The sequence below is a fragment of the Carcharhinus amblyrhynchos genome, chromosome 3, assembly GCF_965287045.1.
Source record: "Carcharhinus amblyrhynchos chromosome 3, sCarAmb.v2.hapA, whole genome shotgun sequence".
Taxonomy (NCBI): Eukaryota; Metazoa; Chordata; class Chondrichthyes; order Carcharhiniformes; family Carcharhinidae; genus Carcharhinus; species Carcharhinus amblyrhynchos.
The window spans coordinates 84,292,224-84,318,186 of NC_137326.1; the positions used below are offsets into that span (position 1 = coordinate 84,292,224).

The 25,963-nt window shown below is 42.7% G+C and overlaps 1 protein-coding gene across 1 annotated transcript in view; it reads left to right on the plus strand.

Annotated features, from left to right (window-relative positions):
- Positions 1-2,027: 2,027 nt before the first annotated feature.
- Positions 2,028-25,963, plus strand: part of LOC145341431 (solute carrier family 35 member G2-like) — a 45,180-nt gene continuing 21,244 nt past the window's right edge. The window contains exon 1 of the mRNA XM_080186375.1: positions 2,028-2,117. Coding sequence (XP_080042501.1) covers positions 2,030-2,117 — 88 coding nt within the window. The 5' untranslated portion in view covers positions 2,028-2,029. The remainder of the gene's footprint in view (positions 2,118-25,963) is intronic.

Genomic DNA, 25,963 nt, shown 5'->3' on the forward strand with positions numbered 1-25,963 from the left:
AATGGGGGAGGCCTGCAACCATTCTGCACTGGGATTGGTGGGAGAGGGAGGGAGGAGATGATCAGGGCTGGCCATGGGGAGATATTGGCCTGGTCAACTGGGTGGGGAGTGTTTGGACCTGATCATCATTTTGGGGGGGTAGATTGAGGCTGGTCTGGGGCAGGAGGGGGGCTTGGAATGGTGCAGTAGGCCAATGATCTGGAGAGTGGTGGGGTCAGGAGTGCCAGCAATCAAGGGGGTTGTGGAGAATGCCAGTGACCGGAGGCCGGTGATGTGTAGGCCAGTGTGCATGCACTGATCTCCACTCTGACAGATTGGTGCATGCACAGTGACCTGCTCAGCACTATGCTGCTGGCCCCTCAGGTGGGAATAGGCCCCTTCTCCTGCTTTTCAAACTGAATCCCACTGAGGCATTCTGCATTGCTCAACATATCAGCAATTTGTTCTGAAATGTGTCCAAAAATGGATGGGACATACTCCTGTTTTCCCACCTATTGGGCACTTAGTTTTGTTATGGGAGCATCCCAGTCAAGATGTGAATTTTATATGCTGATTACCATTTATTTTGAGATAATCCTCAAATTCTTCTGAAGTAAACTGTAAACCATGATCACGAAGAACGTATTCCAGTTTATCAAACTTTTCATTGATTTGATCTCATGACAACATCTTCTGGCCACTTTGAATGCGCATCAATTATGACTAAGAACATGTAACCCTCGAACAGACCCACAAGATCTATATGTAATCATTGTCATGGCATTTTAGTCCAATCCCAAGGGTATAAAGGAGACAATGATGGCGTATTTCTTAATTGTGCACAGGATTAGTACTTTTTCTTCAATCTGAACATCCAGACTCAATCACACAAAATAACTACATGCTAGTTCCTTCATCTGGACAATACCAGGATAGCCTTCAAGTGATTGTGTAAGAACTCTTCCATGCAGTCTAGGAGGAATGATCACTCAGATTTCCCAGAGTAGACACACACATTGGATGATCAACTGATGCTTTCTTGATACCTATGGTTTCAAATCAGGATATATACGATGCGCTTCAGCTACTGTTCCTTTTACTATCATATCCATCATCTTCCCCATCACGCGATCATTTCTGGTGTGTCTTGAGAAGCTGTCATAGGCAAGTGATCTACTAGCCAAAAATAAATGATATTAACAAAACTAGTTGGTGGCATCTGCTCAATAGGTAAAGGTAAGCATGATAATGCATCAGCATTCATGTAACATGTTGATTGACGGTGCCTTACATCTGAGGAGTGTGCAGATAAGATCAGTGACCATCTTTGCAATTGGCTAGCAGCTAACAATGGAATGCCTTTACGCAGCAGAGAATAGTAGTTAAGGATTGATGATCAGAAAATAATGTGGATTGACAACCATATAAATCATGATGAAGTCTTTGTTCACTAACAATTGTACTCAATGCTTCTTTTTCCAGCTGAGCATTGTTAGATTCAGCACTAATCAGAGTAAATAAAACAAAATATATGGTTGTTCTTCTCCTGGAGGCATAATATGTGAAGCAACTGCCCCTACTCTATAAAGTGAAGTGTAATCCAAGCAATTATGGTAGTTTTGGATTAAAATGAACCAATATGTCTCTCTGTAAACCTAGCTCCACCCATTCACATGATGCTCTTTGTGAAACAGCTAGATTAAATCCTACTCTACAATCCTAAAAATAAAAAAAACTGCATTAATTCAGGTTAAAGCAAACATCCCAATAATTAGAAACAATTACTAATTGGGTTGCCGGCTGCAGCCAGTTAGTACTATAATCAGAGTTGCAGTATAAAACAGTCCCCTCACAAGAAACATGACACAAATCCATTTCTTAAAGGCACAGTATTTTCACACATGACACTGACTGTACCACTCTTCTGTCTCTGTCCCAGGGTGGCTGAGCAGTATCATGAGCCATTTTTTAAATGGATATTCTTTGTCACCCAGCAACCAACCATCCGATCAAGCGGGAGCCATGAACAGACTTGGGCGTGACAGAGTTAATGCATGATGGGAGTTGCCTGGCAACCTTCCACAGGCTTGAAGAATCTGGGTCCTGTGGTTTCATACTATCTACATATTCGTGGAGTGGTAAGTCTTCCTATTCACCAAGGCACCCAGCTGACCTGTTGGAGTCTTGGTGGCCATATGAGTGCTATCTGTGGCACCGTGGATGCAGGGGAAGCTTGCAATAACTCAAAGCTTCCAGCTCACTCAGCCTGATTGGCGATGCTGTAATAAATGAAATTGTGGCCCCATTTGAAAAGAACACTTATTGTAAGCTTTACACAGCTATGGACAGCAGATTGACACATGCCACATGTTTCCCTCATTGACCCCTGGAATACATAAAATAGAAGGCTTCTGTGACTTTCAGAGCCACTGGCATTGAGTGTCCACCCATAAAGTTGGAGGCAATATCCAGTTCAATCATGCGGCATATTGATATGCCTTGAGAGGCACTAGATTAGATGGAATGGAATGTGATGGAAGAGAAGTTGGGAAGCATGCATGACTGCTGTGCCCTCCCTGGTAAGGGCAGAAAATGTTCAATGTGCAATATGATATATGAGATGGTAGAGATGTTAAAGTGTGTGTGAGAGACATTCAGTGCAGATGTCCCTTCTGCTAATAATATTTGAGACTCTTCTGAACTAATGCCTTTATGACTGTGAGAGCCTAGAGTAAGTCAAAGATAGAGTTACCCTACACTACAATGCATTTATTTTTTGGGTGACATGGGTACAGACTTCCCTGGCAACCTCTCACAGGCTGGCAAGTACGGACTGCTCACCTTCCTGTTGCCATCCCTCAGAGAGAGGACATCTCAGCGTTCATACAAGGCCTGGAGGAGAGTAATTGGGGAGTCATGGCTCAATCGAGGTCTGGTGCTTGTTTCTCCTGGAGGACTTATCATTTGGCCAATCCAGGCAGCTGGCCTGCAGAGAGAAAATGTATGTTTGGGTGCTGTTTAAAAATGGTGCCAGGAACTTCAATCCCATGAGGTAACAAGTCAAAGCCTGTCCGTCACGTGATTCAGTGGGCCACTTGCCGATGCATAATCAATCACCTTTCAAACGAAAGATCAAGCACAAGAGTCCTACCAATCAGCAGGAAACACATTGACAATCTAATCACCACTGCACTTAACTGCATAACAAAAAATTTGCCAAATGTATCTGTCTTTGAAACGTATGCCAATATGATCAAATTTTAACTACTTATGTGTGAGCCATGGTGAGGGTTCAATTCAAATATATAATTCAGTAGACCTTTACAGTTGCAATGCCAGTGTTTTGCACTGCTAATTTTCTTGTAAATTATTTAAGCTGTTAACATCTGACCTCTCCCAAAAATGAATTGCACTTCAAACATTTTTCAGGATCTGATGTTGCACAAATGCTTGCATTCGCTCTGAGCCTGGACTGCCACAGTAATTTGTGGACCAATATTATGATTCTCTCTCTCTCAGTTTGAAATCAGGCTCTTCCTTCAAATCCTCCAATCGCATTGTTACATCAGTCTCGCGTCACTGTTCAAAATATTGCAAGTACCCTTGGACCGATCCCTTTCCCTCCATCTGTATGTCTTATTTTGCATGTTTTGATGCCTATTATAGGCATATTCTTTGTGGATGGTGGCTGTGATATTTGTACTGGAACATATTCCAAAAGTTAAAAACTAAAGTGAATGTGAACTATGAATTTATGAATGTAGTTTAAACCAAGTATTGGCAAGTATTCCATTTTGAGCTGTAAAAATATGTTTCAAGATTTGTTTAAATTTGCTGTGGAAATGAGCAGACAACTCTCGGAATATGTTACCACGCTCCCCAGAAATCATTCAGACTGCCAATCTGTGGGTCAAAGGGATTAAACATGAGAGGAGTTGCCTTGCAGCTAAAACATAAAATAAGGCTAAAAAAAAACCTAATCCAGACAGTGCCATCAGGAGTGAGACCACCAAGAAGAGAAGTCCCATCGCAGCTAACAGTCTAACTAGAATCCTCAAAGTTAGAACCACAGCTTTCTCCAAGTCAAAGTGCAGGACCTGTCAACTTTGCTAACTTAAAACAAAACTGCAAACCACCAGGAACTTCTGCAAACTCAAACAGAATCGGTAGAAATGTATCAGCAACTAACCTGAGAGTAGTTGGTGATTCCTCTGAATGACAGTTGTGGGATTGATCTTTCCTGCTCCTGAATGCACATTTGTTTATGCAGGTGTGATGGTAGTGAGGTGAAAAATGGCAATGCTGCTGGGAAACCATGACTAATGGTTTTGCATACTTTGCATACTTCTTGTACATGCCTCTAATGCCAATGCTAATGCTCTCAATAACATAGCATTTGCATGGATCATGCACATCATTTTGGGATCCGTTGTGTTGAAACTACAGTGGCCAAAGGAGTAAAAAGGGAAGTACATCCTATCGAGATATCCACTGTTTCAGAAACAGCTATCAATGCATATCAGTTGCCTCTTCTTATGATGTTCACTGCATTAAAGCTGCTGCCTGGAGGAGATATTTTCTGCTGAGTTCCATAGTATTGGCAACTTACAAGATATTCAGCAATGAGAATGTCAGGCTGAAGCCAAGATTAGCAATTCACAATATCATGTCAAGGGAAATTGAAATACTATGTCAAGGGAGCTCTGTCTCAAGCCCACTCTTTAAAAACATAAAACACAGTAAAGGTGGAGATAGAGACACTGATAAGCATATGGCATAAGCATACAGCTTTTTTCTTTTTTAATTCCGCAAATTCAATAGAGTACATTAGCAAAACAATATTTAAATGAATGAATTATTCTGCTACAATTGTGCAACATATTTGCCCATAACAGGATCTTTCTATAATCCCTACCTTTAATCCCTATGTTTATCTGAAACAATATACTGTTTAACTGTATGTATCAGGCATTTAAACCTTTTAAATAATGATGTTTACAAGGATAAATTATAGTTTTTAGCTCCTGCACTATTTATCTTCTGTGGTTTCACCACCGTCCAAGAACATGGGGGTTATATGCGGTGGTCATAGCATATTCTGAGCTGCTTCAACACCACGGGCGGGCAAAATACAATCCACAGCCTGTATATTTCTTCTGTCCGGCCTATCATGACTCCCAGCCCAGACAACAAAATATAGATGGTTGCATTTTAATCAAACTTTACTTTATCAGTAAATGTTGTACAATGGTGATGCAATGTCTTCATGCAGGGTACTTTGATTGGGTGCTATGGTCATGTTGCAATCATGGCAGCCAATTGTTTAACATGGGAGAAGCATGAAGATTCGGTATATACTAGTTCTCAGTTTTGCAGCATTTACCATGCTTCAGTGGAGGGATACAATATAAAAATGAGTTTGTCATAGAAGATGAAAGTAGATGCTGAATTCCTGGTGTTTAACAAGAACTGAACTTTACAGATGTAATGGGGAAAGCTGTGTCCTTAGTTTGCAAAGGAATATTCAATATGCCATATTCAAAGAATACGATTTGAATCAACACTTTGATATCTCTCAGTGAACAGCATGTTCTGAAGATCAGGGCTTATGCCAAAAGATGTTTGTACTGTTTGGGTAAACTTACATTTACGAACAGACATTTTCTGTAATGAAATTCAAAAAATCAAAGAACAGATCCACCATCAGTGATGAGCAGCTTGCAGCAGTGCTCAAACCGCAACAGAAGTGATGATATCTGACTTTACCTCCCTTGTTGATGCCCATGAGAGATTTTTTGCTTCACACTAAGTATTTTTTAGATGGTGAGATAATTTTATTACAAAATAGATATATGGCCTACGAGGATACACTGAAATTAGAATTATAGAATCCCTACAATGCAGAAGGAGGCCATTCTATCCATTGAGCCTGCATCAACAACAATTGCACCAAGGCCCTATCCCCATAATCCCACATAATCCCTCTGACACTACAGGGCAATCTAGCATGGCTAAACAACCTAACCCACACATATTTAGAGTGTGAGAGGGAGCACCCAAACGAAACCCATGCAGACACAGGGAGAACGTGCAAATGCCACATAGACAATCAACCAAGACTGGAATCGAACCTAGTCCCTGGCACTGTGAAGTTGCAGTGTTAACTATTGTGCCACCATGCTATCCCTGAATTCTAATATGTTCCTCCACAAAAAGCATTCAATACAGCTACATTTACTAGAGACAGTCAAGATTACGCATATCGTTTAAGGGGTTTTGCATGATTGATGATCCTTTGAAAACATTGACTATGGAAAGGCCTTTCCCCATTGTGCCTTGGAGACAGCTGCCCCAAGATTAAGTGCATTCCTCAGCACATTGTGCTGGGCCTTGGAATGTGCCAGTCTGCCACAGTCAGTCAAGGGCAACTCCTTGCCCTGGAAGATCAACAAGTTTCGCGCAGACCAAAGAGCATTTTGATGATCTGTCAGCAGTAGCGTAGGCCTGTATTTTTTCTTCTTGTCAGTCATTTTTTACAGTTTTTTAAAAATTACTTACTCCTTAAAGTTACAAAGCCAATGTTCAAAGTGAACCAGGCAGACCCAAATCCATCTCCTTGCTTGCTTCAAAAACCAAATTCAAATTCCAATTAATCCAATTCATGACCCCCAGAAGAGAGACAAACAAGATGCAAGCTTACTGCTCTATCCAGTGTACTATGCTGTGAGCAGCTGAATCAGGAAGCCTGAAAGAGTTTGCTATTTGCTCCTGCAGATCTCCCTTTGAAAGTCAGACTACATAGAATGAAATATATTCCCAATATGTACAAGTTGATTCAGTATGGAAAAGCAATTAATTAATTAGATGTTACACATTCTTAATTCAAATTCTAATTGTTCAAGGTTTTTTCCAAGGTTTATGATTTTGCATAACCTTTTAACAAAGTTGTTTGCTTTCCAGTTTCCTATTACTTGCTGTTGCCCCAAAGTAGTAGAAATAATTTCTCAATGAATAAAATGCAGTAACAAATCCAATTAGTCTGAAAGCAGATTCCAGGCCATTGGCTGCTTTACACCAAGGTGAGCTGCTCACCTTTTAACTCCTCATTCAAAGTCCAGCGTGACTACATGAAGAACATTTTGTTCTATCTCTCAATTTAAGTGATCTGATGAGTTAGTTTTGCAGAAAGCTAAAATGCCATGTCAATTCAATGGGTCAGCAGTATTGAATTTATGATGTCGGTATGACATCGCTTTATCTCTAATGCACATGGAGTATGACAGGTTTGAAGGCTTTGTCTGAGAATAATGATCATTTTGACAAGCACTGCTTGAGTTTCACATAGCAGCAACCTACAGCTGGTACAAAAAACATTATTTTAAACCTTCTAAAGATCCAGATGACTCATGTTTTTGAATGTTATTGGGCACAATTTTGCATTCTGGAGACTAAATCAGATGACAGGTGGGAAAGTTGATGTGATTCCCATTGGGTGGCAGGATGACTGGACACATGCAATCTTCTACTTTCAGCTCATTAGTTATGCATATGGAATTCGGCAAATCTCGTGACAGAGCAAAATAGTTGCCTGGCCCGTCATCACCTCATGGAGTTGAAAATTCTGGCACCATATTTAAACTCACTACAGAGAGGTGTTGTTGTGAAAAGGAAAACTATGGCATTCAAGTGAGGTAAACCCTCTGCCCCATTGTTCATCAAAGGTTGCCTGGGGATTCTCCTAAAGTCCATCTACAAAAGGCAGAAGGTCCTCTTTCCAAGGAATGGAAGCAGGAAGTTCCCCTACCTGACAACACCAGCCTGGGAGAATGTCACTGGAGAGGCTAGTACCTGTGAAATCCAGAGAAGGACTGCCCTGCAATGCCAGAAACAGTTGAATAATGTGTTCCACTCTGTCAGAATAAGTAAACCTTCTGCTCAACGCAAACTCACACTCAGACACAAAGGGTAAGAGCTCTTTAACCTTTGTTTAGATACAACTTCTCGAGCATTCAAGGGAGGGGGTTATCTGGCACCCAAAGCTAGGAGAAGCACCAGCTAGGTACTCTGGGTGTATCCAACCGGGACACTTCAAGGGTGCCCTGGCGTGTCAATTCCTCTCTGTTAGTGACCTCCTTAACCCCAGCAGGTCAGACTGAGGAGGATGCACCTGTACCATCTATAAGATGCACTTCAGCAACTCACCAAGCCTCCTTCAACGGCACCTTCCAAAACTGCAACCTTTACGTACAGAAAAACAAGGAAAGCAGATGAATGGGAACACTAACACTTACAAGTTTATCTCCAAGTCGTACAACACCCTGGCTTAAAATTACATCATCATCTTTTAGGGGTCAAAAACATGAAGTCTCTCTTAACGGCATTGTAGGTGTATTTACAATTGAATAAGCTGGCTCGCCATTACCTTCTCAAGGGAACTAGGAGTTGGCACAAATATTGGCCTTGACAGCAATGATCACATCCCAAGAGAAAAAAGTAATCTCAACATTAACTTCTGAGTGGCACAACTGCATACTTCCCTTCAGTGTGAAAAACAACTACTTACAACTATCATGACTTTCTGTCCCTTAGCCTATTTTATATCCATGCAACCAATGTCTTTTGAATTTTGCTGAGATGTCTATCCTGTGATACATTATTAAACACCTTTGAAAATCAAACTAATCACCAACTGCAATATCTTTATCCATCATCCCCATTACTTCATCAAAGAACTGAATCAATTAATCAAATGTGATTAGCCTTTAACAGATTAATGCTGTCTTTCATTTATTAATCAAGAGTTTTCTAAGTGATGATTACTTCTGTCACTGAATAATGTCTCTAAACATTTTCTTTGCACTGCAGTGAGGCAAATTTGCTGTAATTGCTGGTGTTACGAATACAGAGTTTTATAAGATGATTATATTTTAAACTGTCTTCTTTAATTCAAGGTAAAATGGAGTAATGGAGAAGTGTATGTGGCTTTCTCCCAATTCTGTCCTGCGATAAACCCATATGACCTCATTACCAAGGGGACGGTGGCCTAAGTCAAACCCTATTGAATGTGAGGTGCAAATTTTCAACATCTGGAGACAAAGATAAAGGTGCTTTACTGCTTTACTGCTATCAAACTTGATGACTCAGAGACCATTGTCAAGATTTTCCAGCCCTGTTCACCAGGATGCTCTGATCCTGGTGGAAGTCAATAGGATTTTGGTTGGCCTACCTCACCCCCCCACAGCAAAACTTGACACAGTGGGGCCTGAAAAATCCCAGCCAAATACAAATTTAGGGAGAAGAAAACAGCAGTTGCTGTAAAATGGAGGGAAAGAGGTTTCTTCCTGTTAGTCATCAGGTAAGTTGATAATGAGCTCACGTTCTGGCCAAAGAGACAGGTTCTGTGAAGATTTAAAGACATGGCAAGATTCATTCTGGTATGACAAGGAGGAGTTACCATAGAGAACCTTGTTGATGGAAGTCAGTTCAGGGATTCTCAGTGATTCTCAGAACAGACAGTGGGCATTACAACTCAGCAAAATGGAGAGATGTGAACTGTTGGAAGTTGGGAGTAACTTTGCACTTGTTTCTTTGAAGGCCACAATTCTGCAGAGTGTGGTGTCATGTAAAATCATGGCCTAGGGTTGTTGGTCATGTTGAGAAATTAAGGAATGCTATTGTTTCTATTGTTTGGTGTGTTAGTGGCCTACTTAATGATGTTTAATCAATATTGATTTTAGTTTGTTTGTTACTGTCTTCAAACTTAAAATTTTGCTGCATGAGCTTTTGAGTTGGTCAGTGGGAATTCAAATCTGTTTTCAAAATGTATTGGTCTCCATGGGGCAAATATTGACCATAATGGTTGAGTGGAGTTTTCACTCAGAATGGTGACACTTTGTCCATAAGACAGCATCAATCTTTGAGTCCCAAGCCATTAATGATGAAAGACATTGATGGCAGAAAAGGAGGAAAACAAAGCAGATCCTGCACTCCAGATCCCACAATCACATGAAATGACTTGTCCCATAGACCCAAAAGTTTATGAATTGGCCTGCTTAGTCACTAAATCCATGGTAGAAACTTGCAACCCAGAGGTCAGCCTTGAATCAAGAGACAGTGAATGTTGACTCTGAAGCATGCTCCAGTTCATTCCCCCAAACTAGATTCAGTACTACATCTTTCCTTGTTGGGCTAGAAATATACTAATCATCAAAATACTCATGTACACATATCAGAATTGCTTCCCCTCTTCCCCCATATGCTTTTATTTTCTGAGTCTGTATTGGGATAATATGTGGAAGGTTCATTTCTTTTTAAGTTACTCCTCAACCAGCTTTATCTGATAATGGCATCATTCTACTTTATTTCAATTTCACTGCTTCTCTCTGTGTTGCAGGTGCATCCTCCTGCAATGTCTTTTGATTTGTTTGATATGCTGTGCTTTATCATTGCTTTCATGTCAGTTTAACAGAATAAAAAAGTTTAAGAAAAATACAAAAATGAGAAATATATGAACGCATGTGTTTGTGTGTCAGATTTGGTTCTGCAATTCACAGTGGAAACGATTCAGTTGCAATCTTATCATTTCGTCCTGCTGGCCGATTGGATAGGGCGAGCCGGTAAGATTGCAAGAGAGCTGAGAAAGTGGATTTCTCGCCTTTTGCGATCTTACTGGCACTGGATATCTGGTGAGATTAGCAGTGCAAGGCTGATCGTGAAATTTCAATTCTGTTTAGATTATAATTTAAATATTACAAGTGAGCCCAGGACGCAATCTTCCAGGCTCACTTGCCTCTGTGGCCTTGCTGGGGAAGGATCTCACCGGCGAGGATCCCATATGGTCCCCCTCAATGTGGACCAGACGTGATAGCATCACCAGTAAGAATGGAGGCCATTGAGGCTCCCCTGGGAGGTTGGGGGCAGAGGGCAGTGCTCCCTTGGGTAGTGCTAGCCTGGCAGCGTAAGCAATGGGCAGTGCCGAGGGATGGGATCTGAAGGACTTGGACCAACTGGGGGTGGGGCCAGATAGAGGCAGATCGATCAGGGGAATACATCAGGGGAAAGCTGCACACTCTCCAACAGCGATTGGTGGGAGGACATGCTGTGCACTGTGCAACAGCGATCAGGGAGAGGAACATACTGCACACTCTGCAATGGGTTATTGGTCGGTCCCTGAGGGGAGGATTGGCTGTGAAGCCCCACAGAACATAGATATCTGCACATGCTCAATGGCACTCTCTGCTGCTATTTGCCAACTTTCAGTGAGGTTAGGCCCCGTACCCTCCCCCTGCTGGCGGTAAACAGATTTGGTTTCATTTTCTTGACAGAGTGAAGGTTCCATTTTTAACTCACCCAAAAAACCCACAATTTTCTCCCATTTTCATGCTTGTTTGGCACTTAGAATTTTTTTGGGAAGATTGTCCCCAACTGGTTGTAAAATTCAGTTTGGGGTGCCCTATTTTTCACGGCAATATGAGTCCCTTAAGGTTCCAAAATGTCTGCTGCATGCGTGCCCACTTCTAACACAAAACAGACCAATGCCATCCTGGCAAAGTGGTTAGTGCATGTGTATTTAACATCTGTCAGAGTATGCATAGCAGACAGATCATGACGTCAATCAGCATGCAATAATGAATTAATGTCAACAGTATCATTTTGGAGTTCCATGCTTCAGCCTCTTTCCTTCCTTAACCTCACATAAATAAGCACGTATTAAGCAGCATGTAGGACTCCATCACCAGTGCTCAGTTTCATGCAGGTTAGTTGCTGGTTATTCTCTTTCAATAGGTGCTTCAAGTTGAAAACATTTTCAGGGTGTGCATAGCAGGTACTAAGGATCTGTTGCTGACTTGATGATGCAGGTTGATGAAGAAGTCATCACCACTCTGAACTAACCAGTTGGTCTCAGGCATTAATGGGCCTTTCCTTTGGAGTGCAGTACGACCAGGGAAATAGACAAAGCCATAGAGCTGGACAAGTTGTTGGAAGAGAAAGCAGGAAGGGCAAGTGTTGTTCAGCAGGAGGTCATATCTGCCAGGATGTTAGGAGAGCAATTTCCCAACCTGCATATCAGCAAACAACAATGTGTGAGACATCTATGTTTCAGCAAAGGCATCCTCACTGAAATCTTTCAATGAAAACTGCAGTCTCAGAGCAAGGCAAAGACCATATGGCCAATGGCCATGAAGGGACTATCCTATGAGCCTCCATTTCATATTTCTCCACACACTTTTCTTTCAGCGTGCCTCATGCCAATTCTATCATGTAGAGGAACCAAAAGGCATTCTACTTTCTCAATGTCCAGCTAACGTGCGATGGTAGGTAGTGAATCGAACAGGTTAATGACTAATATCCTGGCAATAGTCATAATGCCTTCATTCTGTGACAGTCCACTTGTATTTCAGCCACCATGTGGCTAGTGGGTGACAAAAACTATCCACTTACATCGTGGCTCATGACCCTGGTTCATGCATAAAGTAAGAGCCATGGTGCCACACAAAGCTTGGCTTGCTGAAGCAACAATTTCTCTGCCTGGACTACTCCGAGTAGCATTCCAGCACTCATCTGTTCAGCTATCAAGAATTCTGTTGGTATGCTACATACTGGACAACTTTGCCATCGTTATAGAACAGTCCTTGGTACCATTCATCAGGCAAGAAGCTGAGGAATAGAAGTCTGCCCGATTCTCTGCCCCATAGGATGGTGGAGGCTGGATCATTAGAAGTATTTCAAGTGGAGGTGGATAAAATATTTGTTAGATCAAGGAGTGGAGGGTCATGGGGAAAGGACATAGAAAAAGAGTTGAGGCTGGCATTGATCATCCATGATAGCATTGAATGGTGGGGCAGGCTTGAAGGGCCTGGTGGCCTAATCCTGCTTTTGTTTCTTGAGCTGTTGTGAATGAGGAGGTGGAGGTACAGGAGGAAGAGGAATAGTGGCTGCATGGCGGCATGGTAACACAGTGGTTAGCACTGCTGCCTCACAGCTCTCGGGGCCTGAGTTCGACTCCTGGCTTGGATCAATGTCTGTGTGGAGTTTGCACGTTCTTCCTGTATCTGCATGGGTTTCCTCTGGGTGCTCCACTTTCCCCCAACAGTCCAAAAATTTGCAGGTTAGGTGCATTGGCCACGCTAAATTGACCCTTAGTGTCCTGGGATGTGTCGGTTGGAGGGATTAGCGGGATAAATGTGTGACGTTGAGGGGGTAGGACTGGGGTGGTATTATTGTTGGAGCAGACTCGATAGGCTGAATGGCCTCCTTCTGTACTGTATGGTTTCTGTGAATCTCTACAGCACTTTTCTACCCAGGCTGTACATGAGGAACTAATTCAAAGGCAGTATCAATAACCTCAACCCAAATTCCTCATTCAGCAATAGTCCAGCTGACACACCTTACCTCCCTTCTGATATTGACCATCACATTGTCCTCTTGACCACATTGGCAAAATAAAAGCCTACATAATTTAACATACCAAACCAAGTTTATAAATCAAAATATTCTGTTTTGCATGCAAATTGTTTTCCATGTGGTTTTGCCTGTCCTCATGCTCCTAAGACGTGTTACACCATTGGCAGCAATATTGCTGTTAAATGTTTCCTGAATTTCGCAAAAGGAGACTAAATTTGACTTTGGATGATAACCACTGCCTGGCATGTTACAGTTCTTGAGTTTCAGAAAGGAAAAAGGGACAAGTGTAAAGTTGTGGTGAGGGGAAAGGGGAATACAAGAGGTGTATTACACCAGCTGTAGCTTGGAAGTTGGAAGGGATTGTTGGGTGAGAGGGAGATGAAATATGAGAAAGAGGATTTGGCATAAGGCCATCACCATCTTCCATAGATTCAGACCTACTGCTGGCCATGGCCTCAGTAATGGTCCTTCTCATAATGGCCAGCACATCTCCTCCATGGAGGTTAGAAAATTCAAGAACACTTTCCTCCTAATTAATTCTTGCTGCATCCAGTTGTGTACCACTTACTACTTTATGAGGGAGAGAGAAGAGTGTCAGTGAGTGGGGTGCAATGTGCTGGGCGATGTAACTGTCATGAGTGGATAATTGGTAGATTGGACAAAGTGTGAAGCATGCAGCAATGCTAAGTATATGTGACAATGAGGTGTAGCATGTGAGTGTTAGGTTGAACCTTGATTAATAGAGGTTGTTGGTAGGTGGGTGATGGGCTAATGGTGAACTGAGCAGTGGGTGAAGCTAATAGCACAGTTAGTAAGACATGGCATTTGAAGATGCAATGACTGACTTAGACCACTCATGTGAGGTTCCAGGGCTTAACTCCTGGCATTGAACTCCACGGTTATTTGCAACCACTGCCTTTTCACTGAATCTGTAGAGGGCACCCTGATCCCCTGTGGTTACAAGACATCTCTCCTCTTTTGAATGTGAAGCAATAGTAGCTAACCCTCAACTAAGGCCTCCAATGCAGTGTCAGAAAAACTTGGGTGCACGCTTACTCCTATGGTCAGCCATTGTTCTTTGTTGCAAGCACTATTTCAATTGATGTCAGCATCTTCAGCACCCACAACTCACCTTCCCACAAAGAGGAAATGCTAGCCAGAAACAATGTTGGTCCCTATATTGATGCAAGCAGCTAATGAATATCATAATGCATTATTGTAATGAACATTTAGCACATTGATTATGTGCTGTCTGCACTGAATGGGCACAGAGTAATTGTGCATTGTGATCTCAATGCCTTCCCACCAGCGCCCTCCACCCACATACCGCACCCCCCCCCCCACACAAATCTGCCACCTCCATATGTTTTCAAGTCCTATTCAATTTAGTGTGTCAGCTGTGGTTCAACTGTAACATCCTCGTCTCTAAATCACAATATTTCCTCTTCAAGTCTCATTCCCCATTCCAGGGCCAGGACTTAAACACAAAATCAAGGCTGACACTCCACTGCAGTACTGAGGGAGCACTGCATCGAGGAGACACAGCATTCGATGGCCATGGATGTCAGGGGCATGTGGGAGACACTGCTGGCCATGGCTGGGTCTCTTGCTGGCACTCTGGAGACACAGCAGGCTGTGGCTATGAGCCTCAACTACTTAGCCCAGGCTCAGAGGGCCACTGCTGAGGGGCTCCAGAGCCTGGCTTGCTCACAGAATGCTGTAGCAGAGGGACTCCAGAGCTTTGTCCAGTCTCAGAGGGCCAGGACTGAGGATTCACACATCATAGGACAGACACATCTGGGCCTCCAGGACTGGCAGAGCTAGGTGATGCCGGAGCTTTTGAAGCTCAATCCAGCTACCCTGGCATCCAATGGAGTGTCCCCCGGGGCCTCTGGGCATCCCACGGGAGGAGGAATGATTTGAGACCGTGCCAGGGTTTTCCACCTAGGAGATCACGGATGCCCAGAACCTTCCAATTTACTCCTTCCTCACACCGGGGCATCTCAGGGCCAGCGAGATGAGCAGGGTGGCACGAAACAGTGCCATTTGCAAGTCAGCTGGGGCCCTCCAGGTCCCATCCACCCAGGGGACATCCGCCAAGGGCATCACAGGCAACAGGGCGAGCATCATAGCTGGACACCTCCACCTCCGATGTTCATCTTGGGAAAAGCAGTAGGCAGCACTAAGTTAGAAAGTTGTAATTCACTCGAGGGTATGGGTGAAGGTCAGCATCAGTCAGGGTTTGGTAACCATTTATGTTAAGAGCACAATAAACTGTTAATTGCATATCACGCTGTGACTAATGTGTTCTGATTCTCTTCTCCATCCACCCCCCCACAGTTCAGTGCTCCCAACTCCCAAACATATCATTGGCTGCATCGACCCAGCACGACCCCCAATCTCTCACTTGGGCCAGAATTCCCACTTGTGGGAGCTGGCAACACCACACAATCCATGGTGCCATGCGTGGCCCGATTAGGGTTGTGTGAGATTCCCATCATGACAAAAGTTGGCACAGATTACGCAGGTCAGTGTGCAGACATGAGCCATTGCTATGGGTGCAATGCAGCATCCGTTGCAGGCATGTGTTTCCAATCCCTGTCACAGGGCAGGGACAGACTGCAAAGCAGCACCAGATGTGTGCTCAGTGACAGCAGATTCCATACAGTCCGTGTCTGAACCTCTGCTCCCTGGCTTGGAGCAGCAGCTGCTTCATCTGGTTTGGGCTCAGTCAGCACATGGTGCATTCCTCCCCCACCCTGGAGTACCAGCACTTTGTCAAGTCCCTGACCACAACTCATGGCAATGCCTCTGCAAAGTGCTGTGGAGTGGGGTGGGAGGCGGGAGTGGGAGCCCTTGAGGCTGCCTCCCACAGTGCACGACAGACTACCCAGGAAGTGGGGGGGTGGGGGTGTGGGACTCCTTAACAAGAACCTCACCCAGAGAGCTGTGAGGAAATAGAAGCCTCCCCGACCCCCCCCATAGATATCACTGGTCCAATGGGCCAACACCCGAAGGCAGCAGGAGGAAGGCCACTAGGCATCTCCAGAGCCTGCCTGCAACATGCCCCATGCTCCACTGGCAGCACCTACCTTCTCACGCCAGTTTAAGCCTGCCGTGCCAGATTGCAACTTTTAAATACCTATTCTGATTCGCACCAAAGTTACATCACACCAAAGAGGTGGGAGACACAGGCATGGGTGGAGATTGCCGTGTGGATTCCGACATTGGCACGTAAAAGGATGTAAACTGATGCTAATCAGCGGTCTGCCGGTTTTGTGCAGGTTCTCAGCGGCGCCATTTTTCTCCAGCTGGGAGATGCGCGTGGGTTGTAAAAGCTGTCTGGGAACCTGTGAAATGGCCAATATGCGCATCTCCCGGCTGGACCCAACAGAAAAGTTGTAGGTCACGATGGGAGGATCACGGTCAATATTTCAAAAATAATTCATTAGCTGTAAAGCACTTTGAGACAACAGGCCGGCATAAAAAGCAATATTTATTGCAAAATGTTCTTGCTTTCTTTCTTTGCTGTACATATCCCAGAATTGGCCTAGAAGTGTGTAACCTTGTACCTTTTATTGTTTGCTCTTACATGTATAGATGCCAATTGTGCTCATCCTTTTCAATCTGACAACCCCTTTTCTGACATCTTGCATTTCTGATTGTCAGCGTTTTTGATTTTCTCTTATATGAATTATGATTTTTTAAAATATGCAGTTATCCCAGAAGAGCGACTTATTTTTATAGTGATGTTATATCGTGAAGTGATTTGCTGAACCAGCATCTGAAAAATTGCATCACATTGGTCTGAACCCAAATTGTTTTCCCCATATATTCTCACCTTTTACCAGATGAATAGAAAGCAGGAATGAAAGGAATCAGATGTAATCAAAGTTGAGACGGTATTTCTGCCATAATTCAAAACTAAATCACTATAACCTTGAGGCTGTGAATCCCTATTAAGCATCACTTGAGTAATTAACGGTGATGCCATGTTAACTATATATCTGCTCAAGCTTGCTTATTTCTTCATTGGTCAAAAGAACAGTTGCCATGGAGGAATTTCTGGATCAAGTTAAGTCAATGGCAATCTATTTGATAAGGACATTGTTACCCTGCTTTATTATGCTGCTTAGGGTCAGTTACTTCAGTTCATAAATTATAATTATTATTAAATAAATAAAGTTTTTGATCAGCATTCAATTGGGTTGAAAAGAATAGGTAAGAAACACAGTAAAGCATGATGTTTGGAGTGTTACAGACAAAATATCCATCATATACAATCATGGTTTAATAGGTAAATCAAAGGTCATTATAAAATTAGTGATCAAAACTATTATAGATGAATGAGATTTGCTGTTGTATGTAAACTTGTGATTGAATTCAGTTTCCACTACATTCGTATTTGGGATGTATCAAAACAATACTTTCCTGTTGATGTGCAGTGCTGTGAGTTGCACATTAATATGAAAGCAACAATTTATCTTCAGTGCCACATTAACAGCTTGCCTCCTAATACCAAGTGAATCTATTTGGGATTAGCTTAGGGTTTCAAAACAAAAGGTGGCATGGACAAGTTGGGCCGGAGGGCCTGTTTCCGTACTGTAAACCTCTATGACTAAGGCAGGACCCACTTAGACAGTTGAGTATTGTTTGGATTCCATTTCAAGCATGATATTACTTCTGCTGGGTGCAAGGCCATCATTGAGAGTGGCATAAGCACTCGGTTTTGAAACCCTTTTAATTTTAGGAAAGCATGAATTGTGCTATATAGTCTCTCCTCGCATTAAAAATTAATTACTCATGGAATGAAGCCCTGCACATGCCCAAGCGCACATATTTGCAGACAGTTCCTCAGTTCAGTGCGATACATGGTTGACAGTATAGCACAGGTCTGACATTTTAACAATGCACTTGACAGATTCTCATTTGAGACAGCATCTGGAATATAAATTTAGCATCAAACCAAATTCATTGCCATTCAGTATCAGGCAGAGTCCTGACATAGGAATTGAAAAATTAAAAAATATCTAGGTATAATGTATACTTTTATCCTGTGTTAACTGTCCTACAGAGTCTGAAATTTCAAACATGATGGTTATAGTTCATGAACGATTTTCATATCATTTATTTTGAACATAGAGATACCAATTTGAATATATAGGATAAAATTTCACATGGATATGTATACGCTTTTTATAAGGCTGCAAAACAGTTTTTCAACACCAAGCTCATTCTTTAAGTCCAGCCTGTACTCAATGATACTACTCTGGTTACTGGGTTAAAAGGATTGTCTCAGCTGGCAGCGCAGTGTAATGCTGAGGAGATGCCACATTTTTAGCAGTGCTGTCTTTTGGGTGAGATATTAAACTAAGCCTCCATCTGCCTTCTCACGCGGAAATAAAAGTGCCAGTGGCATGATTCGAGGAGGACCAGTTTCCTGGTCAATATTTATTTCTCCATCAACACCACTAAATAGGTTAACTGGTCACTGATCTCACTGGTTGCTTGTCTCCAGGCTCTCCAGTCAGCTGGAGATAGTATTGTCAGGTCAGTGGCAGATTGTGGTTCAATGAGGGAGAGGGAGGAGATTTCAAACACAGCAGGCAGGAAGGGTGATGGTAGACTGGCTAATCACAGGAGTTATTTTCAAGGGCTAGTGGAAAGCCATCACAGAGCAATGTTGAATTGCCAAATCTGGTTGGATATATTTCAAGAGATTTTATCATGTGACCACTTGCCTCCACGTCAAACAGCCTATTTTCTCATTTCCAATATTTTTAAGTTAATGTATCAATCTGATAAAAGAAAATATGTGTTAAAGGCATACGTTTTCTTTTATGCTTAAAATGGTATCCATGAGATTGGTCTTTAATTTCTGGAAATTTCTGTCAGTGAGATATAAGTCACAGCTAGTAAACAGTAAGGTACACAATTGTTGAGATCTAAAGCCTTTGTTATTATTTAACTTGGTGTTCTGTATCCTCTATATGGCAGGCAGGTAGCATCTCTTTCTTGTCTGCATAAGAAAATAAGACATAAGAGCAAACATAGGCTATATGGCCCTTCAAGTCTGCTCCCCTGCAATTCCTTCAGGCTAACTTGAAATGTCAGTGGAATTATTATTTGATATGGTTTCTGAAAACCTGTACCTGTATGAATAGCAAGACTAGACAATCAAATAATTGGAAGAAAATAAAATGAATGTTGAATGCATATCCGGACAGTCAAAGAGTACCAAACAACAAAAAAATCGTTATGCAAGATTCCCTGTGAACAACATTTTTAAGAGTAAAGAATAATGAGTCATTTTGGTAGGATTATGTAATGTTTTTCTACAAAGGTTAGATAAAGAAACAGCTCAGTCTTAATCATAATCATTTTGACTGAATATTAAAAACAAGAACAATTTAAAAAGTAATTAAGCCAAAAACTTGCTCAAACCAACAGATCATGCGGAATTCATCGTATCACAAAGCCAAACTAGCTTATTTCACTGAAAAACCAAACATGCTAGAAATATCCAGCAGATCAGGCAGCAACTGTGGAGAGAGAAACAGAGTTAATGGACCCTATTTTATCATTTTGATTCTAAGTGTTGGGTGGACTTGAAACTGGGAGTGCTTCAGACCTGATTTTTAGATCCATTCTCAGGCGCACCCAAATGCACTCTGCCTGCAAAAAAAAACCAGTGAGTCCACATCACACTGCACAAGCCTGTGGATGGGGATTAATGTGCCCAAAACCTTGCAGCTCCAATTGGAGCCTCCAACTGCGCTTACGCAGAAAAATAGATAGAACGCCACTCCCCTGCCACATCCCTCCCAGGCCGGAGAATGCCTCCCCCTGGCTCCCACAGACTTTGTCCCATGCCCACAATGTTACTGACCCCCTTATCCCCCCACCCCCTGCCAGCCAGATAGATCATGGGCTCTTGCCCCATTCCCCCCCACCTATCTCAGGCAGAGTGGCAGCAGACTCCTTTCTCCCCCACAGATCTCAAGCAGAGTGGCAGTGGGCCCCCCTTTCCCTCCACTGATCTCAGGCAGAGTGGCAGCGGACTCCACTTCCCATGCCCCCCCAATCTCAAACAGAGAGCTATCGAACGCTGGGCACCTTCCTCCTCACTATCAAGAGCTCTGAAATTGGACTTTTATGGAGCATGTCTGTTTTACGCCAATTCTGGATGGGCAAACGCAGAGGTAAAGGGGGATGTGCAAGTAAAGTTGGGCATGCGACCCACTAAGTCAACTTAAATGCATGCAAGTGCATTTAGATAGCCATCGTGCCTGTTTCGGAGGTGGTCTCAATTGTGGCCATTTTCAGGCCTTAGTAAAGGGGGAACTGGCGCAGAGATGGGCACGGATCAGGCTACTTGCCTCATGCCCAACTTTATCAAGTTTTCACACTGGAAAACGGGCACAACTTGACATTAAAATTGGGCCCAATGTTTCAGGCCAATGTCCTCTATCAGAACTGGAAGATGTTAGAGATGGAACAAAATTTAAGCAAGTATAGAGACAGGGAAAACATTGGTGGGGGGGAGGAAAAAAATAGGGGAAAACCCGAAAAAGGTGGAGAACAGGAACAATTAAATAATAAAAGGTATGATGGTACAAAACCTCCTCTCAAGGTCTCCAGAATCAGAGATGACAATTGTTGGCCAAATCAAATCATTCCATGAAACAGCTGAAGGCAATGGATGCTGCAAAGACGATGCACACTGACAATACCCTGGCAATGCTACTAAAGACTTGTACTGCAGAAATAAGCATGGCCTTTGCCAAGCTATTCCAATACATCTGCAACACTGGCATCTATTCAACAATGTAGAAAATTGCACAGGGTATGTCTTGTCCACAAAATGTAGGACAAATCGAATCCTGCCAATTTCACCCCAGCAAACTCCTCTTGGTCATCAAAGTGATGGAAGGTGTCATTGGCAGTGCTTTCAAGCAGCACCTACACAGTTGGCTGAGGCTCAGTTTGGGTTCCACTGGGGCCACTCAGTCCCTGACTTCATTACAGCCTTGATATGAACATGGACAAAAGAACTGAATTACAGAGGTGAGGTGAAAGTGGCTGTCATTGACATTAAGACAGCATTTGACCAAATGTATTATCAAAGAGTTCTGGCAAAATTGGAATCAGGTGGAAAACCCTCCATTGGCTGGAGTCATAGCTAGCACAAAAGACAATAATTGTGGTTGTTGGAGGTCAATAATTTCAGTCCCAGGACGTCATTGCAGAAGTTCCTCAAGGTTATATGTTAGGCCCAACCATGTTCAGCTGCCTCAATAGTGTCCAGAATAAGGTGGGAGACACATGGGAACACCATCATCTGACTTGGAACTATAGGGGTGCAATTCTCCCAAAAGTGCTGAATTGGCCGGAAGATTGTTCTAAATTCCAACTCTTCCATGAATTTAGCTTCTCACCTGAATCTCCACACTCTGTGCACTGCAGAGGCCCCAGTCGTGAATATCATTAAAAATCTGGGAGGCAGGGCCTATTTGCGCCAGAGTCTGATAGCTCTGGAAATCTGCGCATGCACAGTGGCCCCGATCTGTCAGACTCCCCATTTCCTGGCCAGCTCAATCGCTAGCCAATTTGGGAACATTGCAGTGCTGCCCCTCCACCCCCCTCATCCCCACAGCCCAATTGCGGCTCCCGCAACAATTCCCAGGACAGCCCTGACACCCCCGTCCCTGTCTCAGAGCACCCCGATGCACAGCCTATCCCACCACCCCTCTTACCCCAGCAAATGCCCCCCTGCAAGCCCCCCCAGAGTCAGATATCCCCTCCCCCTGGTAGACCACCACCCCCCACCCCCAGCCACCCCAATCATTGCCCTCCTTCCATCCCAGACTGATCCTGTCTGCAGAGTGGCAGCTGGATCCCCAGCTCCACTAATCACCCCAGGCCCCACCCACAATATGCCCCGGCCCCTTGGCAATGCCCATCAGGCAGTGCCAAGGTGCCATCTGGGCATGGGCAGTTTGCTCCTTGGTTAGTGCTGGGGATACAGGCTGGCACTGTCAGGGTGTCCATGTCTTGGGGGGCCCGATTGTCCCCCTTCATTCCCAATAGTTTTGTGAGTGTACCAACACCACATGGAATGTAGTTGTTCAAGAAGGGGCTTCAAGGGTGGGTAACAAATGATGGACTTGCCAGGAGTGATCCTAGGAAATGTTTTAAATCTTTAGTTCCACAGGATTCCTTCAAGTTGTTAATGCTTGACTACACCCTGAAATGGCACAGTGGCATAGTGGTTAGCACTGCTGCCTCATAGCGCCAGGGACCTAGGTTCAATTCCAGCTTTGGGTGACTGTATGGAGTTTTCACGTTCTCCCTGTGTTTGCATGGATTTCCTCTGGGAAATCCAGTTTCCTCCCACAGTCCAAAGATGTGGTGGATTGGCCATGCTAAATTGCCCCTTAACATTCAAAGATGTGTAGGTTAGGGGGGTTAGCAAGATAAATGTGTGGGGTTATGGGTATAGGGCAGTGAGTGGATCTGGATGGGATACTCTGTCAGTGAGTTGGTACACAATGGGTCAAATAGCCTTCTTCTGTTTTGTAGGGATTTTAAGAACCTATGAAATGGCCTACCAAACAATTGAGTGCATCAAACCACTACAAAAAGAAATTCAGCAATAGCTTTGAAAGATAAATCATTCAAAAAGTAGAATTCGTTCAATAAAACACAGAGGTGTCAGCATAAATTATCTTTGCATTTACTGTTATGGCATTTTAACCCATGATTCTGACATGAGAGTGAGAAAGTTACTAAATAGGTCACACTGCAGTCAGAGCTTGTCTTTATTTAACCAGTGCATTAAATGGACACTAATTATAGAGCACAACTTTCCAATTCCTTATAAAGTGTAAATCAAAGTAACATATCACTGCTGTAATTATTTTAATGAGGCCCACAATGTAAACTTCTTAAAATGTGAGCTCCCTGATTAAGGTAGTAACTGATTAACCAATCAGGAAGCCCTGCAAGAGTATATAATGCGGAGTGTCAGAATTACTGGCACTCTAAGTTTATACTCTGTATGAGTGCTGCTTCCTGTCTAACTACATCTAAATTTGGCAAAGGGATACTGGCTTCAGAGGAGTTACTTCAACTGCAACAGAGACATAATACTACCAAATGATGCACAGCCTCCATTTCTTTTTTAATTACAGTTCCATTTCCCTTAAGTTGTAAAGGACACAAGCTTTCTAATGTTACCTTGAATGTATCATATTAAAAGGAAGTGATGAAGTCAGACTAAAGTTCAGGAACATTACAGATCTTAGACTGATTAATGTATAAAAGGTTTAATCATTTTAATGGAATCCTTATTATCAGAGGTAAAATCAATTTTAATTTTAAGTAGAAATTGAATTAGTGGATTTCCCTGGGGTTATATTCTAATAATAATTGGAATGTGGCTATTCAATTTGAATGTATAGATCCTTTAGAGTGCTGTCTTCCTTATCAGTTTTATCTTAATATTATCACTGCTTTAGAAATGGAATCTGACTTAAGGACCACTGGATGCTGCAACATGCTTATTCTGTCAAGATTCAAATAGATATTGGAGTTCTGCAGCAAATCACTAAGGTAGAAGAAAGAAGTATGTGTGCCAGAGAGTGGGAAGAAGAAGGAAGCATAGGAAGGAAAAGAATCATAGAATGGGAGAACAAGGGGAGAACAAAAACAAGAAAAGATGTTCAGTGAGGTAAAGTGTAAAGAATTATCTTGCAAGAGAATAAGAGCAGGGTGGATACAAAGGTAATATCTTGTAGAAGAAGGAGATCGTTGAATGAGTAGAGGAAAATTAATGAATGGTGAATAGGAGATTTGCAGAGTGGATGAACAGTAGATGAGGCAGAAAGTGGAGAAATGAAAGAAGAGACTTGGATAGTGAGAAATCAGGAAAATTAATTGAGAGCTAGCTAAAAGGATTAAATAAAGAAGAACCAAAATAAACTGTCAGAGAAGTTGGGAGCACATTGATGCTAAGAAAGCAACCTAGTAACCTAGCTGAATGGCTACCATGCAGATAAGAGCCATTGAGGTAGGTCTTTCCTGTCTATACCAGCTTTTTGATGAAGGAAAAACAATCTTGCATGAACTCCTATAACATGGAGACACAAATCCAACCAAATTCATTAAACGTCTTTTTCATTTAATGTTTATAATTTAAAATAATTGGTCCCTTTAAAGTTCATTTTGAGTAGATTGTAACTTTGCACTGTAGGATAAATTGGATCCCAAAAATCAGCAGCCTGTTTTACATCTCCCCCAATTTTTTGGTTTGTAGCAATCTGAGCCACCAAGTGAGTGATAGAAGCACTGAAGAAATAAAATACATCAAAGAAACAAAGACCCTGTGAGTAGTTATAGGAAAGATCTGAGGGAGATGTGAGAAATAGAAACTACAGCTCAGGTATGAAACTGAAACAGATTTAAAAGCAAACCATTGCTGATTTTTCTCCTAGGAACTCCAAGGATCCTTTTGTCTGATGTTGAATTCAATTATCTCAGTATTTAGCTATAATCCTAATTTTGCCATGATTGTAATAACACCTGAAACATAGACAATTCATCTTTCATTATATGCCAATTCAGCATTTTTTTTCTCTGTCTTCACTTTGTAACAAATGGGGGAGAATTGGTTACCTTTCTGAAGTGGATGTGGAGATTATTGTTTTCAATTGCCCTGAGCCTGGCCACTGTCATGCAAGCAGCCACCTACCAAAGGCATGTTACTTGTGCAGAGGTGGGGTTTGCATGGGGAACAATATTTTGAGCAGATGATGTTATTTAAAATCAGCCTGCCCTTTTTGGAGAGGTGCATTTTGGCTGCAAAAGTAACGGGGAGATTGCTCAAAATTGAATAAGTGCTGTGATACTTCATTCCATGGCTGAACATGCAAGGTAGCGTGTACCAAGGTTTGCAGAGGCGATGCATTGGAGGACTCGGTGGGAGAGATGGAAAGGAGGAGAGATGTGCTCTATCTGTGCATGGGATGGGAGAGTAGTGCAGTGTGGGGAAGAGAAGCAGGAGGGGGGGTGTTGAAAGTAGTCCTTCAAATACACACTCAAGAGGCAGTGGGAAGAAAGAGCAACGGATGACAACTTCAGTAGTGTTGCTTTCCAAACATGGATGCAGCATAGGAAGAAATTTCATGATCTCATGCAAGTTGTCAACATGAGAGACTTCATCTTCAAATGGAACATTTTACAAATTGTACCAATAGTTTCTTCCACTGCAATCCCACTTACCTAATAACAACCTCCTACACTCATGTCTTAACCCTAACATTGACCTGCTTTATCTCACTCATAAACACAGCACTGTTCCAAGCCGCAGACCCAAAACTCATGGGGTAGCACTTTCACAATCTTCATAATTTGTTGAAGAACAGGTTGCTAGATTGTTGTGAAGACCTGGATTCCCCCCTGAGCCAGTATGGCAGCAGCCTGAGCTTCTAGCTCAGCACTCAGGCCATTTTTCCTCCACCTCCCTCATCTAGGATTACTATAACCTCCTAGTGGATTCTGCAAGTTATTTAATATTTTA